The sequence below is a fragment of the Pelophylax lessonae genome (genome assembly GCF_965119305.1).
Source record: "Pelophylax lessonae genome assembly, chromosome: 8".
In the NCBI taxonomy this organism is placed as follows: Eukaryota; Metazoa; Chordata; class Amphibia; order Anura; family Ranidae; genus Pelophylax; species Pelophylax lessonae.
Genome location: NC_138775.1, coordinates 118,467,338 through 118,485,748, shown reverse-complemented (window position 1 = coordinate 118,485,748; position 18,411 = coordinate 118,467,338). Strand labels below are relative to the sequence as shown.

General features: G+C 45.9%; 1 protein-coding gene across 1 annotated transcript in view; it reads right to left on the bottom strand.

Moving 5' to 3' along the window:
• Positions 1-18,411, bottom strand: part of IPPK (inositol-pentakisphosphate 2-kinase) — a 957,415-nt gene that overhangs the window by 735,216 nt on the left and 203,788 nt on the right. Inside the window, exon 4 of the mRNA XM_082265219.1 lies at positions 13,733-13,799. Coding sequence (XP_082121345.1) covers positions 13,733-13,799 — 67 coding nt within the window. The remainder of the gene's footprint in view (positions 1-13,732; positions 13,800-18,411) is intronic.

Genomic DNA, 18,411 nt, shown 5'->3' with positions numbered 1-18,411 from the left:
CCCCCTGGATGAAATTCCGCACCAAGGAATGAGTAGCCAAAGGTTTCTGAAAGAAGATAGCTAATGCTGAAACCTGACCCTTGATAGTGCTCAAGGCCAGTTTCTGCTCAACCCCTTGTTGCAGAAAGGCTAATATTCGACTAACCGAATAAGAACGTGGGTGGAACCCCAGAGGTTCACACCATGCAATGTAGGACTTCCATGTGCGATGATAAATCTTTCTGGAAGTCGCTTTCCTTGCTTTAACTAGAGTAGGAATAACTGAAGCTGACAATCCCTTGTCCTTCAGCACCTGGGTCTCAATAGCCAGGCCGTTAAAGCCATCGATCGTAAAGCAGGATGAAGATCGGTCCCTGAGACAGTAGGTCTTCCCTGAGAGGAAGTCACCACGGGACGTCCGCTACCAGCCTGACCAAGTCGGCGTACCAAGCTCAACGAGGCCAGTCCGGAGCTACCAGGATTACTGGAATTCCTTCCCCCTCTATTCTGCGAAGAAGTCTTGGCAGCAACCTGAGAGGAGGGAAGGCATACATTAGCTGGTATTGTCCCCACGGGGCGACCAGTGCGTCTGCGGTCTCTGCTAGAGGATCGCGGGAGCGAGCCACAAATCTCCGTACTTTCCTGTTGAATCGAGATGCCAACAGATCCACATCCGGGGTGCCCCAACGTAGGCACAACTGGTGGAAAACTTCTGGATGGAGGGACCATTCCCCCTGATCCAGAGTCTGACGGCTGAGATAATCTGCCTGCAAATTCTCCACCCCCGGAATGAACACCGCAGAGATAGCTGGAACAAACCGTTCCGCCCAGCGAAGAATGCAAGCCACTTCCTTGGCCGCCCGGACACTCTTGGTGCCCCCTTGGTGATTGACATAAGCCACGGCTGTGGCGTTGTCCGACTGGATCCGAACTGGGCTGCCCTGGAGCTGCTCGGTCCAGTGAATCAGACAAAGTCTGATCGCTCTCAGTTCCAATACATTTATCGGTAACCTGGATTCTTCCGGGGACCAAAGTCCCTGGACGGATAATTGACCGAGAATTCCTCCCCATCCGGATAGACTGGCATCCGTGGTCACTATCGTCCAATATATTGGCAGAAATGACTTTCCCTGGCAGAGCATCGGAGATCGAAGCCACCAGACCAGAGACTCTCTGGTCTGTTTGCTCAATCGGATCCGATTGTCCAGGGATTCCGGATTCCGATTCCATTTGAGAAGAATCTCTGCCTGAAGAATTCGGGTATGGGACTGGGCAAATGGGACTGCTTCGAAGGAAGCCACCATCAACCCCAGAACCCTCATGCAAGTCCGAAGAGAAGACCAGCTGTTGGATAGTAACAACTGGATTGCTGATTGAATCTTCTGGAGTTTCCCTACCGGAAGGAATACTCTTGCCCTGAATGTGTCTAGAATTAGACCCAGATATTCGAGCCTCCGGGTGGGAACCAGAAATTACTTTTGCCAGTTCATCAGCCACCCGAATTCCTGTAAAGAGATCATAGTAATCTCTAGGTTTTGTAGCAGGGTCTGTGGAGACTCTGCATGAAGCAGAAGATCGTCTAGGTAACCTAGAACCGATATGCCACTTTGGCGCAGTAGTGCCAACATTGGGGCCAACACCTTCGTGAAGACCCGAGGAGCCGTGGCGAGACCGAAAGGTAACGCCGCAAACTGATAGTGGTTCTCTTCTACGGAAAAACATAGAAACCGCTGATGTCCTGCGTAAATGGGAATGTGAAGATAGGCGTCCTTGACGTCTATGGACGCTAGGACATCCCCTAGATGCAGGGAGGCCGCTACTGTGCGAATGGACTCCATCCTGAATTTTCTTATGTTGACAAAGGAATTGAGTGCCCTTAAGTCCAGAATTGGACGCACCTTGCCCTCTTTCCTGGGTATTGTAAATAGGTTTGAATAAAACCCTTGAAAGCGTTCTGCCCAAGGAAAGTGGACTACCACTCCTTGTTGTAGTAAATCTGTGACTGCTCTCCGCAGATCTTCTAAACGATCCGGGTATAGTCGGATATTGGAAGGGAAGAATCGCGCCGGTGGGAGAGATCGAAACTCGATCTTGTACCCTGACCTTATGACTTCGCAAACCCACTTGTCCGGGATTCTGGAGAGCCATGGATCCGAGAACCGGCGAAGACGTCCCCCCACCCCAGTTTTGGGTGGGGGCGCACCTTCAGGCTTTAGTAGTCTTATCTTCAGGTCTGGAAGAGTCGGACTTTTGCTTGCCCGACCAACGTCCCCTGAAACCTCCCGAAGGAGCTTTGGAGGACTTAATTTTCTCACCCGCGGGACGAAAAAAATTTTTATGAGCGGAGAAAGAAGGCCCCCGTCTTTGACGAGGTCCTTTACCCTTAGCACTTTGCGGTAAAAAAGTGCTCTTTCCTCCCGTGAGATCCTTAATAATCTCATCTAAGTTGGCTCCAAATAAACGCTCTCCTAAAAAAGGGAGATTAGCCAATGCTTTTTTGGAACCTTGGTCAGCTAACCAACATTTTAGCCACAGTGTACGCCTGAGAACCACTGCTGAAACTGATGCTCGCGCCAATAATGGAGTGGCGTCTAACGCCGCATCACACACAAACTGTAACCCCTGTATCATCTGTTCCAACAAATCTGATACCGCCTGAGGGACCTCTTCTAAGTCCCGGCGTAACCACTTGGTCCATTCAGTTACAGTCTGCGAAACCAGCCCAATAGCAATTATTGGTCTGAAAGCTGATCCAATCAAGGAAAACATGGCGCGAGACATAGCTTCTATCTTGCGATCCACCGGATCCTTAAAAGACGGAGGGTCTTCTAATGGAATGACCGTGGCTTTATTTAATCTAGAAATTGGTGAATCCACCACCGGTGGTTCTGTCCATTTCTTAATGAGGGCTTCCTCAAACGGATAACGCCTGCTAATGCGTTTGGAAATAGCAGAAGTGCGTTTTGGCAGACTCCATTCTTCTTTGATCGGATTGCCAAAACATTTGGGCAATGGAAATACCTTCGCCACTTTGATGCGTTTTTTAGTACCAAAGGGAATTTCAGTCTCAGTTACTTCCGACGGTGTACCCTGTAATCTTAAAGTTTCTTGAACAGATACAATTAGTGCGTTTACCAACGCTTCCTCTCGGGCTATGGCTGATGCCGAAACATCCTCCTCACTGTCTGAAGAGACAGTACCCGAGACACCAATCCCAGATGAGGTACCTGCAACTGCAGGAATAGGCTCAGATTCTGAATCCGAAGTTTCAGATAAAATGGGGGTAGGCGGGGGTCGCTTTCTTGCGCCCTGTCCCTGACAAGCCACTTCCACCCGGGATACAAAGGTCTCCATAATAGCTGACAATGATTCAAAAGTAAGTGGGGTGCTGGAAGGTCCTGCAGACACCTCGAGGGGATCAGGTGGAGATACATGAGTGGCAGGGTCCATGTTAACCCAGGACACTTGCCAGAAAAAAACTTTTTTTTTTTTTTTATCTGTATCCCCCTAGCGCAATAGCGCCCCTCAGTGTACCTGCTTCTTGACCCCCACAGAGAGAGAGAGAGAGGGACCCCAAAGGCTCACCACCCGATGCAGAGAAGTTTCCTATCAACTGCAGTCAGCGTTTGTCTTGTGCAGACTGGGAAGAACTGTGCTCGTTTTCCCGGGTAGAAGGAAGTGGCTCCGCCCCCTGTGCACGCCTTCCGGCTTCCGGCGTTCCCAGCTCTCCTCGAGGTTAGCTGGGCTCTTCAAACATGGCCGCCCCCATGCAGGAGACAATAGACTCCAAAAAAATGGCGGCCGGCGTGACCTGCGGACGCTCGTGTACCTGGTCTACAGCAAAATGGCGGAGTATTGCCAAAGTAGCGTTTTCCCAGCACAGCAACCTGCATGCCAAGCTAATGGCGGCTTATTGACCTGCAGGAGGTCCACTACAGTCAAGGTAGGCTTATACCTCCTATGTATGCTGTAATACTGCAGTCTGCTGGTTTAGAATGTTAGCTCCCAAACCAAGTCCGCTTGCCCACCGAACACATTCTGCATTACAAGGGGGGCTTTTAGTGTCAGAAAGAATCCGACCATGTATGGAGGGGCCCGTATCCCAAAACGCCTCATAGAGAGGAAAGGGAAACATTTACTCACAATACCGAACCGACAGGCACCCTGTCTTCACAATACCCTCTCCACCGAAGTGGGGGGCTGTTGACCACTCCGGACGCCTTGACTCTCTGGTTCCTGGCGTCCAAGCGAGACCTTTTAACTCGCAAGGTCAGTCCCTCCAATGGGACTCTGTCGCGGCCGACCCAGCACGGAGCTCTGGTCTGCACGCGCTCGTAGGCTGAACCGGGGTGACCACTGGATCTCAACATCCAGCCCGTCGCCCGGTCCCGCATACTTACTTGAATGTGTCGCGGCCGACCAAGCGTGATGCTATGGTCTGCGCGCGCTCGTAGGCCGGCTGGGGTGACCACTGGATCTCAACATCCAGCCCGTCGCCCAGATCCGGCGCAATTTGCTTGAAGATCTCACAGGAAACAAACTGGAGAAACTACCTAAAAAAAATATTTTTTCTAAAAAATCTTGCCAGGACCAGAGATCCCAGCAAGGAACTTAGGTCCTTACTCCTGACTAGACAGAAAAAAACTGATTCCCTGTAGCAGAGAGAGGGAGGATATGCCCTCTGGGACTGCCCCTAGGGTGGAGCCAGAACGTTTTTCTTTCTGCCTAGTCCTACTCCTGCGGAGGCAGCATAACCCTATTGATGTGAATCAAAGAGGACTACGTCTGTCAATGAGTGACAGAGAAAACCTCTTTACTAAAGGATCTTCTCCTATAGGTTTTTCCAGAAAGATTGACAGAGCTGCTGCCTGCACTTTAAGGGTGTTTACTCTTTGTCTACTCCATCTAGAAAAAAATCCAGCACAGTGCTAATATCCCTTAGGTTCCTGTTGCTGGGCTCCATTTTGAATCTATATGTCTTCCATATTTTATTGTAAATCTTCTTGGTTACTGGTTTTCTGCTCTGGAGCAGTACTTCCGTGACTCTTGTGGATAGTCCTTTATTCAGTAGTATGCCCCGTTCAGGATCCATGCTGCTAGTTGTAGCGTCTGGCTGGAAGGGTGATGTGCTCCCTTTTGGGCCAGAAGATCCTCCTGAGCTGGTAGAATCCAGGGTTCTTCCTCCACCATTTTCCAGAGTGGAGTAAACCATGCTCGTTTTGGCCAGAAGGGTGCCACTAGGATTACCCTTGTCCACTCCAGATGGATTTTCCTGATTGTTCTTGGAATCAGTTGGATCGGGGGAAATGCATACGCCAGGCCGAAACTCCAGGGAAATGCTAGGGCGTCTATGCCCAGAGCGTTCCTTTCCTTGTGTAAAGAGTAAAACTTTCTCACTTTTCTGTTGCATTCTGTGGCAAAAAGGTCCACCTCCGGTGTCCCCCACTTCTGTACCAGCTGGTTGAAAATCTGTTGATTTAGTTCCCACTCTGCTGGGTCCAGGTGCTTCCGGCTCAGTAGATCTGCCAGCACATTTGTTGATCCCTTTATGTGCACTGCCGAGAGGGATAATAGGTTTGCTTCCGCCTCTGATAGAATGTCTTGCGCTATTCTCATCAGGTGCTTTGAGCGTGTACCACCTTGGTGGTTGATGTAAGAGACTGTCGTGACATTTTCCGACTGAATTTGAACATGTTTCCCTTTGGTTTCTTGTTGGAATCCTATCAGAGCTTCTCTTACAGCTGCTAGCTCACTCATATTTGAGGACACTTCTTCCCCAGATTGGCACCAGGTTCCCTGTCTCACCTGATGTCCTATGTGGGCTCCCCAGCCGAAAAGGCTTGCATCCGTCGTTATCCTGACCTGTACTGTGGGCATCCAGAGTCTTCCTTGAGAGAGGGAGTCTTCCTTTAGCCACCAGGTTAGTGATCTTTTTACGGTTGGTGGAATTGATATTAGACCGTCCAGTTCTGAGGTCTTCCCATTCCAGTGACTCAGGAGATGTCTCTGGAGAGGTCTCATGTGTAGCTGAGCCCACTGTACTGCTGGGATGGCTGCTGACATGAGGCCCAGGACCACCATGGTGTCTCTTCTTGATATATGGTGTAGTTCTATCACGCGCCTCGTAGCTTCCTTGAGCTTCACAATCTTGTTCTCTGGTAATAAGATTTTTTGTGTCACTGTGTTGATTCGATAACCCAGGAACACTGTCTCCTGTGAAGGGATTCTGTTGGATTTCTGGGCATTGATCACCCACCCCAGTGATGTGAGGAAATCCTCTGTTGTTCGGAGATTTTCCAACGCTTCTGATTCGCCGTATATCAGGAAGTCGTCTAGGTAGGGAATTATCTGGACCCCTCTTACTCGGAGATCCTGGACTACCTCCGCCATAATCTTGGTAAAGATTCTGGGTGCCGAGGATATTCCGAATGGGAGTGCCTGGAACTGGAATAGGCGTATTTGTGACCCCAATCTGATTGCGAACCTTAGGAACTTTTGATGCCTTAGGTGGATTGGCACATGTAAATAGGCATCTTGGAGATCTAGGGTCACTAAGAAAGCACCTTCGGGAAGTAGGGTTCTCACTGAGAAGATGGATTCCATCTTGAACCTCTTTTACCTTACTCTTCGGTTGAGGTCGTTGAGATTTAGGATTAGGCGGTGCTTGCCTGATGGTTTTACCCTTAAAAAGACTCGGGAAAAGAACCCTTCCCCTTGGTGTGATAAGGGTATTTCCTTTATTACCTCCTCTTGTAGCAGGTTCGAGATGGATACTTCCCAGGCTTCCTTTGCTGGTGATGTTCTTGGTAGAGATGTTATCCAAAATTTGTGAGGGGGAGTTGTCACGAATTCTATCTTGTAGCCTTCCTTGAGAATCTGTACTGTAAAACGGTTCGTACAGAATCTTTCCCATTGAGGGGAAAAGAATCTCAGTTTTCCCCCTACTGGCCGTCTGGCGTCACTGGGGCTTGCTGACATTGCTGCTATTATTGGGGAAGGGGTTGTTTGGTCTACCCTTGCTCTTATTGTATACCCACTTCCTCTGGGTATTTGGTTTTCCTCCCTTGGATTGTGTATCGCCTCTTGGGCGGCGAAAAATCTCTTCTGTTTCTCCTTTTTGGAGGGGAATCCTTTTGACTTGTCCGCCGATCTTTCCAGAACATTATCCAGTTCTCTGCCAAAAAGTAGTTTCCCGTCAAAAGGGATACTGCACAGCTTATTCCTGGATGCATAGTCTCCTTCCCATGTTTTGAGCCAGAGAGCTCTTCTGGCTGAATTTACCAGACCAGTGGTTCGGGCTGCTATCCGTACACCTTCTGCCGCTGCATCCGCCATATAGGCCACCCCTTTCTCTATCAAGAGGAGGGAATCCTGTGCCTCTTCATTACCTGGGACTTTTTCCAACTGTCCCCTTAGCTGTTCCAGCCAGAAGGACACGTTTCTAGCCACACAGGTATTGGCCATATTTGGCTGAAAAGATGCCGCCCCCGCCTCGTAAGCCCTCCGAAGTGTCACATCGATCTTCTTATCCATTGGATCTTTTAAAATGGCCCATGTCTTCAAAAGACAAGTCCGACTTTTTTGACACTTTGGCTAGAGGCGCGTACATTTTTGGGCATTTGGACCAAACTCCTACTGATTCCTCAAAGGGGAATCTCTTTTTCATTGCTTTAGGGAAGAAAAGCTTGTTTTCAGGACATTCCCACTCCTTCTTGATGATCCCTTTCAGGGATTGGTGGACCGGAAAGGTATGTGTCTTCGGAGCCTGTAGGCCTCTATATATTTGGTCTCTCACCGATCTTGGTTCTTCCTCTTCTTATAAGTCTTTTGTTACATATATTGCTTTCAGTAGTTCTTCCGTCTCTTCTGTTGGAAATAGGTGTCTGGTCACCGTTTCCTGTACCTCACTGTCATGCTCTTCTGAGTCTGAGCTGTCTCCTCCCAGGAGTTCCCATTCCTCATCCTGGGAGTCTGATTCCGAGGATTCTTCCATTAGTCTGGCGACCGTTTGGATCCTTGCCGTTTTTGTGCGGTATCCTGACGTGGAGGGTTGGTCTGCTCTTTTCATCCCTTCTATGGATGACTGTAGCGATTTCAGAGTGGACGTGACTTCTTTTTGAAATCAAGGAAATCCTTCCCTAGTGGCTTGGATTCTTCATTGATTACTTTCTTAATGCACCTTTGGCACAAAAGCTTGTCGGAATCCGTTGGCATTTTTGTCCCGCAGGTGCGGCAGTGCTTTTTCTTTGGTTTAACCGAAGTATCTGTAGTCTCTGCGGGTTTGGGCTGTAGACAGAGAGAAAAACAGAGACACACATCTAGTTATCTCCCGTCTCAGGGGTATGCGTACACCCTCCCCCTATTTACCCCCCCTATTTCCCCTAACCCCCAAAAAGGTCCTTCAGATTACCCCCCTTTTTTCCCCCCTGACCCCCCTTTTTTTGGGAAAGCCAAAGGAAAAGATTTTTTTTTTTTTTTTGGGGGGGGGGGGGGGCGGGGGCGAAGCACCCTTCCCCTCTTCTTCCCTCCACTTACCATACTCGGGCTGGGGCCACATACCACAGCCTCTGGTAACAGGGACTGGTCCTCCGCCATTAGGACCGCCTGGAGGGAAGGAGTCTTGCAGCAGGTGAGCGTAGCCAAGCCAATCTTTCTGTGAACTGGCACCATTTATGTTTAAATTTCCCGTCAGAGCTCTGACGCTTTTCCGGCGCTTTTTGCCCACATCCAATATGGCCCCCGCCCCACTTCCGGTGGCGGCGCTATATTAGCTGTGTCACTTCCGCCGCGTCAGCGGCGACGCTGGCTGTCACAGCACACGCTGGAGACTCCACCGGGAGCCCAGCGTGGAGATGACTCTTCCAAGGGGAGATGGCGAGCGGCTCAGCACGGCCTCCGGCTGGCCGCCGTGGTCCCCTCTTGGTCAGCCATTCCTCGGTCCCACTGGAGCAAGGTAAGTGTTTGGGCAGGATACTGGGTTTACCTGCCTTAGGTCTCCAGCATCGTTTGTGCCACAAAAAAAAAAAAGGAGGAGAGGTTATCTTCCTGAAGCCTCGCGACCCCCTCCTCTCCCGTGGACGTCCTCCTCCCTTGCCCCCATTGCTGGCACCAGCCCGCCAGATACCCTTATCGGCTCAGGCCGGTGAAGGGAAGAGGTATCCCAGGACACCTGCCCAGGATAGGGAATAATAAAAAACAAACAGGGGATGTTCAGGACCATGCTTGTGTAAGCAGGACAGGAAACACAAGAACTGTGGGGCAGCCTGTGGGGCGGCCTTTTAAACTTAACTGTGCTTGTGTTTCCTGTAGGAGGAGGAGCCATCTCATGTGACCGTCCTGGAGGATGACTTGGGAAATAGCCCTACCTATGCCCTACCCCACAGAAACGTATGCTGTAGGGGAACATAAGCACCCCAAATTTTTGCGGACGCAAGACAGCAACCTGTGATAGGACTCGGGGACCACCCGGATCACTGTCTAGGTAAACAATATACTACAAAACTTGTTACAGTAATAAAAACAGATATAGAAATATAAATACATGTACCTCACTGCACCAGGACAAAGACTGAAAATTGAATGTACAGTTTAGTCAACAGATCCTCACTAACAGAGGGAGGGATACATGCTGAGATGAAAATCGATAGACAGCATACAGAACTCCCAGTTATTTATATAGATACATATATAATGCTAACAATCCAGCCACATCTATAGATGTAAACCCTCTACATGAAAAACATTATATATTGATATATCGCACAATTTATTGGTAGATCTGATTGGACGCATGTATGACCATAATCAGAAGTAATCCTAAGAAACACACAACCATACCCTTCAGAAAATTGTAAGTTAATAATTTACTGGACACTCCCATCCAAAATTGTAGAATAGACACCTAACTAAAAGATCCTAACCAAACACCATATCTTGCAGAAAGCAGCCTGGGCTCCCGCTGTTGAAAAGGATGCATATCAGAAACCTTACATGGAATAAAAAAACATATGTACGTATACTTTTTTCTAAATCAGTGGTAAAAAAATTATATTCTAACATATCTGTATAAATGTTACAGAATTGGTGATCACCACCCTTGAAAAAGGCTCAAGAGGAAGCCGAAACGCGTAGGGACAAACGCAGGAGAAAACTCTCTGGGAAACAGATTTATCCTAAATTGTCACCAATTTCACATATGTCACGCAACTTTCTAACTATGGACACAACTTCACTTGGGTCTATAACCCTACACGAATAATCATGTACTCTCTTTTACCATATTGAACATAAGACATTAAATATCTGTCTTTTTTTATAATTGATGTATCTGCACATATTATTTGCCTTAAAAGTCCCACCCTACTTGGCCTGAGGTACCAACCCCCACACATGTATCTTTTAAGGACGACGGCAAAACCCACACCTTTAACCACTTTACCACCGGAGGATTTTGCTGTCTTACGTCCAGGCCACGTTTTGCGAATCGGCGCTGTGCGACTTTAACTGACAATTGCACGGTCGTGCGACGCCGTACCCAAACTAAATTTACGTCTTTTTTTCCCACAAACAGAGCTTTCTTTTGGTGGTATTTGATCACCTGTACGATGTTTACTTTTTGCGCTATAAACAAAAAAGAGCGTTTATTTTGAAAAAATATTTTTAACATTTTTTTATATGAAATTCCTCCCAAAAAATATGTAAAAATCAAATTTTTTTTTAAATTTTTGGCCAATTTGTTTTCTGCTATCTATGTTTGGTAAAAAAAATCACTATAAGCATATTTTGATTGGTTTGCGCAAAAGTTATTGTGTTTACTAACTAAGGGAAAGATTTGTCATTTTTGGTGTTTTTTTTTTTTAACGAGTAATGGCGGCGATCTGCGATTTTTTTTGCGGGACTGCGACATTGCGGCGGACAGATTGGACCCTTGACTGACATTTGACACTTTTGGGGGTACCAGTGACATTACTGCAGTAATCAGTGCTATATATATGCACGGTTACTGTAAAAATGACACTGGGAGGGAAGGGGTTAATTTTATTGGAGAGGGAGGGGTTAATGTATGCCTGGTGCTTACTAACGTGTGGGGAGAGGTGACTGAGTGAGCCAGGGACAGATCGGATGTTCAGCTATGCTGAACACTCCGATCTGTCACTTGGGAGATCCGCCCGCTCTGTTTACTCAGGCGGGCGGATCTCCAAACTAGATTCCCCGACGATCGGGGAAGAGCGGCGACGATCGCCGCCGCTCCTCCCCTGGCCCGACTCCCGCTGTGAATGAAAACAGCGGGAGCGCGCCTCCGGCGGCGCGCGAGCGCCGCCTACAGGGGGAGGAGTCCAGCGACGTATGTCTACGTCGCTGGACGATAACGAGCCACTGTGCCGCAGTAGCAGCACAGTGGCCGGTCGTAAAGTGGTTAATAGGCTGATAGTGATCAAAAATTTGTATATCCTGACATTTTCTTAGTCGCATCCTACAACAAAAGCCATGGTCTGCAGAGAGCTTCCAAAGCATCAGAGGGATCTCATTGTTTAAAGGTATAGGTCAGGAGAAGGGTACAAAAGAATTTCCAAGCCATTTGGCCCCTTTCACACATGCTGTCTGTTTGTCCGTTTTTCATCCATCAGTTGACGGAACTGATGAACTGAACGGACCGTATGTGTGAAAGGGGCCTTCGATATACCACAGAACATATGAAGACAGTCTTAATCAAGTGGAGAAATTGGAGAAAACATGGCAAAACAGTGATGTTACCAAGAAGTGGATGTCCCTCCAAAATTGATGAAAAGACGAGAGGCAAACTGGTCAGGGAGGCTAAAGAGGCCTACATCAACATTCAAGGAGCTGCAGGAATATCTGGCAATTACTTGCTGTGTGGTACATGTGACAACAATCTCCTGTATTCTTCATAAGTCTGGGCTATGGGGTAGAGTGGCAAGACGGAAGCCTTAGCTTCCAAAGAAAAACATCCAAGCCTGGCTAAACTTTGCAAAAACACATCTGAAGTCTCCCAAAAGCATGTGTGAAAATGTGTTCTGGTCTGACAAAACCAAGGTTGAACGTTTTTGGCCATAATTCCAAAATATATATTTGGCGCAAAAACACTGCACATCACCAAAATAACTTCATACCCACAGTGAAGCATGGTAGTGACAGCATCATGCTTTGGGGGTGTTTTTCTTCCTCTTTGTCAAGGTAGATGGAATTTTGAACAGTTCCAAATAACAGTCAATATTGGCACAAAATCTTCAGGCTTCTGCTAGAAAGCTGAACATGAAGAGGAACTTCATCTTTCAGCATGACAACAACCTAAACCAATGGCTTCACCAGATAAGATTAAAGTTTTGTAATGGCCCAGCCAGAGCACAGACCTAAATCCAATTAAAAATCTGTGGGGTGATCTGAAGAGGGCTGTGCACAGGAGATGCCCTCGCAATCTGACAGGTTTGGAGTGTTTTTGCAAAGATATGTGGGCAAATATTGCCAAGTCAAGATGAGCCATGCTGATAGACTCATACCCAAAAAGACTGAGTGCTGTAATATAATCAAAAGGTGCTTCAAATATCAGTTTAAGGGTAAGCACACATATGCAACCATATTTTATTTTTTTACTTCCCTCCACCTAAAAGATTTCAGTTTGTTGTTGTACATTTTATAGGTCACAAGGTGGAAAAAGTTCTGAAATGATTTATCTTTGTCTCATTTTTTTACATCACAGAAACCTGACATCTTAACAGGGGTGTGTAAACTTTTTATATCCATTGCATCTCCTCAGTCAATCCCTGGTTGTTATTCAGGTGACCAGCAGGAGGCTGAGAGAGGTATAAATGGGCCAGAGTCCAGAGCAGAGCTCTTGGTCCTGGGGGAGTAAGACCCAGACTGAGGGCCGCGGCATCCCTGGGAGATTCACCTTGGACTGCCATTTCTGTGGGGTCCCAGCTACAATTTGGCTGGAGGACCTCTGCCCTATACTTCCTGTGCTTTAAGAAAATCCACTACAGATCCGGTGTATAGACCACTGAAGTACTGAAATCTGCTGACCCTGCACCTAGCTGTCTGGAAATCAAACATGAGTACTTGCCTGTTCAATCCATAGACCTTCCTTAATGCCTTTGGAAGACCTAAGTTGCTACACTTTGCATTCAGGACTGCATCTCTTTTGGGATTCTGGTTTGTTTGCTGCTTAGATCCACAACTATAAAATGGGTGTTTTCACCCTGAAGTTTTGGTTCAGTTTAGAGTCCTCATTGTTCAAGAAATGTTTTCTGGAGTATCGCTTGGCTCACCCCTTCCAAGTTTTTCACCCAAAATAAAAAACAAAAGAGCTACATGGCCTGTTTACCGACTCTGAATATGAAAATGTCCTGTGCCTGACTGCTACTAAGGAATGGAACCGGGGGATCATAATTGCCAGACCAGCCAGGTCTGTGTGCTGCACTAGGTTATTTTCAAGGCTTTGAGCTCAATGCTTTGTGTGGGTTGGATTGTGTTTGTAGGGTGTCAAAAAGAACAAGGAGCTAATGAGCTGTGCTGTAATATCCTTCCAGACCTGCAGCTGAGAGAAAGGATGGAGAACATCATATTAAAAAGGGATTTTTTTTTTGAGACAGGTGGACTGAGCACACTTCATCAAGGCCTGGATAAAAACAATAACCATGGACATGTAAACTGGTACAACCTCCCATCCCCACATGAATTTCAAATAAAAAGTTAATGTATGCAAACCATAACTTGCTGTAAATTAGATGCCTACCTGGTCTCTCTGACTGGACCTTTAAACACAGGTGTTTCAGAAAATCTAAAGGTAATTTAACCACTTCCTGAAAAATAAAATGCTATAATCATTCTCTTAAAAAACAACCATGAACAGAGGATAGAACTAAAAACAAACATAAAAATATCCATAGACAAATTACATTGATCAACAAAGATGTTTTCACAGATCAACAAAGTGTTTTTTGTATTTTTATTGCTCATTTTAGAAATGCAGAATTTTAACAAAACCCTTAGTTTTTGAAGGATATTTTTAGGGTATCTTGATGGTATACACAAGCATATACTTTTGAGGTCCCAATCTACTTGTCCTTTGAGAGAATCTATTATATAAAAAAAAAAAAAAAAATTATATATATATATATATATATATATATATATATATATATATATATATATATATATATATATATATATATATATATATACATACACATATACATATATAAATAATTGAACCAAAACTATTTATATAAGGTTTCCACATTACTCGGTTTATCTTTTACTGACCTCCCTGCCAGTCTCCAGCACCACAACCGGGGACTAGCAGGGAAGGGAGGGACCTTGGAGTGCGACAACCACCGGTTGGGTGCCCATCAGGAATGGGAAGTGTCGGGCTCTCTTAACTCTTAACGTTCAGCAGAAGCGCATCTGCTGAGTAATTGAGGAAAAAAAAAAATAAGAAAACATAAAACGTTCTTCCTTCAGGCTACCATTGCACATGGAACCACTTGGGTGCTCAGCACATGCTGAGAAGCAAAATCAAGCTCTGGTGTCCACTCTGGGAGACTCCATCCACACCTGGGAGGTAGAATCGCTACGATTCTGCCCGAAATCTCGAAACATACTACAGATCGCAAAACGCAGGTTCAGCTGTCATTATTTTCAATGTCAGCTAAAACGCTGATACTAATCTGATACAGATCAGATGCGACCTGAAAGGCATAGATTCGCATGGCATCTGAAAATACATTTCTATAAAAGACATTTACATCTATGTGGTGCAATTTTCATCCGGTTAAAAAAAGGGTGCTGTGCGCATTTGGAGCAGGGCGTTCTAAACTCGCACAGCATAGGGTATATTGGCAATTTGAGAGAACTGTTCTGATAGGATCTGATGCATAGCTGGTTTTACATAGAGGTGGCTGGAAGGCAGTTTTGCACCAAAGTGGCTAGTAGACGGATTTGCATAGAAGTGGATGGAAGGTAGTTGTGTAGAGAAGAGGATGGATGGCATTTCTAGCACATCAATAAAAATATATCCGCGCTTGGACTAAAATAGTATAATTCTAATATGCAATATATTACATAGTAACAGTAGTACTAGCAGCCGGAAAACATAAGTCCAATGATCATGAACCAAAACAACAATTATAACATTTAAGTATGCAGCGCTAGAAAATATCCACTAACAGTTCAATTTTAAGTAAGATGTTAGTTGTTGGATCTGTGTATAGATATTAGAACCCAACGCCAAATTGAAAAAGTGATGAACAAAGAAAGGAGCCCCAGTGGGACTTTAGAGTCAGTTAGTGAGAGTACAGTAGAGTAAAATCCAGGGGAGGAGAGAAAGGGAAAAGAAAAAGGGGGGGGGGGAGAGGAAGAGGGGAAAAAAGGTTGGAAACAGAAAAGCAAGGGGGGGGGAGGAGGAAGGAAGGGAACAATGTGAAATGAGGGAAAAATAGAGAGGGAAAAATAAGGGATATGACCGAAATGCCTTGGCAATATACTGTACATAGGAATGCAAGGCAAGGATGTAACACAGACTATGAGTAGCTTTGCCAGTGAAAGCTGTCCTAGGCGCCCATACTTACATGTGTGATGTTATAAAACAGCTACTGAGCAAATAATACTTCAAAGACAAAGAAAAAAGGGGGGCAGGGATAATTGTACATAAATGGGGGGGGGGGGAGACAGACAGAGAGAGCAAGAGAGATATCTACAGGCAGGTCCATAAATTTTGGGACATCGACAATTCTAATCTTTTTGGCTCTATACACAATGGATTTGAACTGAAACAAACAAGATGTGCTTTAACTGCAGACTTTCAGTTTTAATTTGAGGGTATTTACATCCAAATCAGGTGAACGGTGTAGGAATTACAACAGTTTGTATATGTGCCTCTCACTTTTTAAAAGGGACCGAAAGTAATGGGACAGATTAACAATCATAAATCAAAACTTTCACTTTTTAATACTTGGCTGCAAATCCTTTGCAGTCAATTACAGCCTGAAGTCTGGAACACAGACATCACCAGACCCTGGGTTTCATCCCTGGTGATGCTCTGCCAGGCCTCTACTGCAACTGTCTTCAGTTCCTGCTTGTTCTTGGGGCATTTTCCCTTCAGTTTTGTCTTCAGGAAGTGAAATGCATGCTCAATCAGAGTCATGTCTGGTCAGGTGATTGACTTGGCCATTGCATAACATTCCACTTCTTTCCCTTAAAAAACTCTTTGGTTGTTTTCAGAGTATGCTTCGGGTCATTGTCCGTCTGCACTGTGAAGCGCCGTCCAATGAGTTCTGAAGCATTTGGCTGAATAGGAGCAGATAATATTGCCCGAAACACTCCAGAATTCATCCTGCTGCTTCTGTCAGCAGTCACATCATCAATAAATAAAAGAGAACCAGTTCCATTGGCAGTCATACATGCCCACGCCATGACACTACCACCACCACGCTTCACTGATGAGGTGGTATGCTTTGGATCATGAGCAGTTCCTTTCCCTCTCCATACTCTTCTGTTCCTATCACTCTGGTACAAGTTGATCTTGGTCTCATTTGTCCATAGGATGATGTTCCAGAACTCTGAAGGCTTTTTTAGATGTTGTTTGGCAAACTCTAATCTGGCCTTCCTGTTTGAGGCTCACCAATGATTTACATTTTGTGGTGAACCCTCTGTATTCACTCTGGTGAAGTCTTCTCTTGATTGTTGACTTTGACAGACATACACTTTCCTCCTGGAGAGTGTTCTTGATCTGGCCAACTGTTGTGAAGGGTGTTTTTTTCACCAGGGAAAGACTTCTTCGGTCATCTACCACAGTTGTTTTCTGTGGTTTTCTGGGTCTTTAAGGGTTGCTGAGCTCACCGGTGCGTTCTTTCTTTTTAAGGATGTTCCAAACAGTTGATTTGGCCACACCTAATTGTTTTGCTATCTCTCTGATGGGTTTGTTTTTTTGTTTTTTTTTCAGCCTAATGATGGCTTGCTTCACTGATAGTGACAGCTCTTTGGATCTCATATTGAGAGTTGACAGCAACAGATTCCAAATGCAAATAGTACTCTGGACCTTTTATCTGCTCCTTGTAAATGGGATAACGAGGGAATAAAACACACCTGGCCATGGAACAGCTGAGCAGCCAATTGTCCCATTACTTTTGGTCCCTTAAAAAGTAGGAGGCACATATACAAACTTTTCCTACACCTTTAACCTGATTTGAATGTAAATACCCTCAAATTAAAGCTGAAAGTATGCAGTTTAAGCACATCTTTTTTTCATTTCAAATCCATTATAGAGCGAAAAAGATTATAATTGTGTTGATGTCCCAATATTTATGGACCTGACTGTGTGTGTGTAATATATATATATATATATATATATATATATATATATATATATATATATATATACATATACACACATACATACATATACACACCTCTCTATCTCTATATATACATATATCTCTAAGAATATAGGGGGCCATAGGGAGCGTACAGGTGGCAGACTACCCCTGGATTGTCCTGATTTTGGACCTAAAACAACCTGTAGATCTATATCCCTGATGTAAGGAACACATTCTAAAGCAGTATGTATTTAGGTCCGAGATCCCTTTCAAAACCTCCAGGAGTTTGCTCCTCCGCGTGTTGGAGCGTAGTCATAAGGCCGGCTCGGATGTGGCCACTGCTGTGGGGTTGAGGGTTCGGGAAGCTATCCGGGCTCACTCTCTCTATGAAGCAAAACACATCCTGGTGAAGGCACGGAGGTCCTTTTATGAATATGGTGACAAGTGCAGCCGCCTGCTCGCCAATGCTTTATGGGCTAGGAGGTCTTCGACCTATGTGCCCGCCCTGTCTACCCCCACCGGGGTGAGGATCCACTCTACACCTGACTTGGCGAATGCTTTTCGTGAGTTTTATTCCTCACTCTTTAATATAGGCTGCTCACCCACTTCGACTTCTGACCCCCCATTCCTTCCGGAATTGGCCTCTTCTCTTCGAGAGGCTAACCTTCCTGCCCTCACCAAGGATGAGATGGCGACCCTTTCACAGCATATCTCCGTGATGGAATTCGGCATGGCGCTTGCGTCTACTCTCATATGCAAGGCTACGGGACCGGATGGCTTCACGGGGGTATATTACAAGACCTTTCAAGACACTCTTGCCCCTCATTTCATCAGGGCCTTTAATGCCATCACTGACGAAAAACCGATATCACCTGAAATGTTGAGGGCCAGCATAGCTGTTCTTCCCAAGCCTGATAAAAACCCACTCCTGTGCGGGAGTTATAGACCGAACTCACTACTCAATTGTGACGTCAAGCTCTTTTCCAAGATCCTTGCCATAAGGTTGACCGCATTGTTGCCGTGCATTGTATCTTTAGATCAGGTTGGTTTCATCCAAACATGTGAGGCCCGCAATAAACACGTTGCGGACCCTTTTCAT